The sequence below is a fragment of the Myotis brandtii genome, unplaced genomic scaffold (assembly GCF_000412655.1).
Source record: "Myotis brandtii unplaced genomic scaffold, ASM41265v1 scaffold83, whole genome shotgun sequence".
In the NCBI taxonomy this organism is placed as follows: Eukaryota; Metazoa; Chordata; class Mammalia; order Chiroptera; family Vespertilionidae; genus Myotis; species Myotis brandtii.
Window position 1 is genome coordinate 272,236 of NW_005371371.1, and position 2,858 is coordinate 275,093.

Genomic DNA, 2,858 nt, shown 5'->3' on the forward strand with positions numbered 1-2,858 from the left:
AGGCTCTAGCGAAGCATGAGACCTTCTTTATTCGCTTTGGCATCTTCCTTATCCTTGAAAAGCTGAAGATCATCACCTACAGGAATCTTTTTAAGAAAGCGTACTTGCTACTCAAAACAAACCAGTTACCTCTGGATGCTTTTCTAGTTGCTTTGAAATTCATGCAAGTGGAAGATGTGGACATCGATGAAGTCCAGTGTATTCTAGCCAACCTGATATACATGGTGCGTGAGCTCCTCGGTTCAGGTTAGGACTTGGTCTAGATCAGTGGTCGCCAACCTGCTGGACCTCTCAGACCACCAGTGGTCTGCGGACCACCGGTTGGCAACTGCTGCTCCAAAGGTTTCCTTAAACCAGCGGTTGCCAACCTTTCAGACCTCACGACCACCAGTGGTCCACGGACCACTGGTTGGCAACCGCTGGTCTAGAATGTGAAGCTTTGATGCACTGTCGTTAAAGTTGTTATCAGACCCTTTTCCTTTGTGAAGGTATTTTCTGACAGAATTAATTGTATCCCAGGAAATACCATGATAATCAAAGGGCTTTATAGAGGGTTCGGGTGGGTGAATATAATATATATTTCTATATTCTCCGTATATAACTTTATTTATTGTTCTCCCAATGACTTGAATTGCACTATGATTGGGGAAGAATGCTTATACCAGAAGAATAAGTAATTAACTCTCTCAACATCAGTGATGTGACTCAGGAACATAAACTAACCCTGTTTTTCTCCTACAGGGTCACATCAAAGGCTATATATCACATCAGCATCAGAAGCTAGTTGTTAGCAAGCAAAATCCGTTTCCTCCGCTGTCTACAGTGTGTTGAATGTATAAACACATGTTCCTCTGGTGTTTATCGTACTGATGAAATCACTACTTTGCCAGGACATTACTTTCTGCAGCCGGAATCTCTTTGGGGCTCTTCTCTCAGGGATGTTGAGACTGAGTTCCCCGCATTCACAGCCACCTTGACATTTCCTCATCACTCATTACTAATGTCGACCTCACGGAGACTTGGAATTTCTTTTTCAAGTGTTGCAGACCCTCCTTTGACTCTGGAGCATTGGAGAAACTTCTGTGAAGGAGGCTCTTCTCCAAGGCAGCTACAGTTTACTTCTCCCAAGAGTTATGCACAAGTGCAATTTTTTTAATATAATTTTTCTATATAAAAGGCATTCTGAATTTATACAAGTGACATAAGTCTTTATTATATCTTCTGGGAAACGAAATTTTGCTAAGATTTTAAAATTCACTCTTTCCCCCCCATTGTCCTTACCATTAGTCTGCGTTGAATTAGCATATTTGTTTTTGCCAAGGTCCTTTCAGAGAAGTGGGCCAGTGTGCCTACAGATTGGCAAAAAAAATAGTTTAATTCTGGGGTTAAAGTATATCAGAAATGAAGGAGAGATACGTAGTGTGTTTAAGACGTGTAAGATTTAAAAATCTGAATTGTGTATACATTTCCAATATTTCACTCAAAATACAGTTTAAATCAACTCACATTTTATTTTTAATCTTTTAAAGTATTACATGTCTCCTTTTTTCCCCAATTAACCCCCCTGGCCACTCCCACCCTTGAGGGCAAGCCCCCACTGCCCCAGTGTCTGTGTCCATTGGTCATGCTAATATGCATGCATATAAGTCCTTTGGTTGATCTCGAATCCTCCCTCCCCTGCCTTTTCCCTGAGGTTGGACAGTCTGCTCAGTGCCACCTTGTCTCTGGATCCATTTTTGTTCATCAGTTTATGTTGATTATTATATCCCACACTAGAGGCCTGGTGCACGAAATTCGTACCCGGGTAGGGTCTCCCTGGCCAGGACCTTCCTTCCCTGGCTACCAGCTGCTGGCCAGGACCTTCCTTCATTCCGCACCACCCCCTGGTGGTCAGTGCATGTCATAGCGAGTCATGGTATTCCTGGTCTCCCAGTCGAACTCCCAAGGGGACACTTTGCATATTAGCCATATATATATATGAGAGGCCTGGTGCACGAAATTTGTGCAGGAGGGGGGCAGTGGGAGGGGTGTCCCTCAGCCTGGCCTGCACCCTCTCCAATCTGGGACAACCCCTTGGGGGATGTCCGACTGCCCGTTTAGGCCCGATCCCAATCGGACATCCCTCACACAATCTGGGACTGCTGGCTCTTAACAGCTCGCCTGCCTGCCTGCCTGATTGCCCCTAACCCCAGCGGTTCTCAACCTGTGGGTCGCGACCCCTTTGGTGGTCGAACGACCCTTTCACAGGGGTCACCTAAGACCATCCTGCATATCAGATATTTACATTACGATTCATAACAGTAGCAAGATTACAGTTATGAAGTAGCAACGAAAATAATTTTATGGTTGGGTCACAACATGAGGAACTGTATTTAAAGGGCCAGAAGGTTGAGAACCACTGCCCTAACCGCTCTGCCTGCCAGCCTGATCTCCCCCTAACTACTCCCCTGCCGGCCTGATCGCCCCCAACTGCCCTCTCCTGCAGGCCTGGTCGCCCCCAGCTGCCTGCCCCTGCTGGCCTGATCTTGCCCCCAACTGCCCTCCCCTGCTGGCCATCTTGTGGTGGCCATCTTGTGAGGGTGTTGCACGAGGGCATGACACCACCTAAGTTTTTATTATATAGAATATGAGTGAGATCATGTGATATTTATCTTTCTCCAACTTGCTTATTTTGCTTAGCATAATGTTCTCCAGTTCCATCCATGCTGTTGCACATGCTAAAAGTTCCTTCTTTTTTTATAGCAGCATAGTATTCCATTGTGTAGATGTACCAAAGTTTTTAAATCCACTCATCTGCTGATAGGCACTTAGGCTGTTTCCAAATCTTAGCTATGGTGAATTGTGCTGCTATGAACATA

At 45.2% G+C, this 2,858-nt stretch overlaps 1 protein-coding gene across 1 annotated transcript in view; it reads left to right on the forward strand.

Annotated features, from left to right (window-relative positions):
* Window positions 1-1,191, forward strand: part of PCID2 (PCI domain containing 2) — a 35,145-nt gene extending 33,954 nt beyond the window's left edge. The window contains exon 12 of the mRNA XM_014531955.1: window positions 742-1,191. Within this exon, the coding sequence (XP_014387441.1) occupies window positions 742-831 (90 nt within the window). The 3' untranslated portion in view covers window positions 832-1,191. The remainder of the gene's footprint in view (window positions 1-741) is intronic.
* The last annotated feature ends 1,667 nt before the right edge of the window (window positions 1,192-2,858 follow it).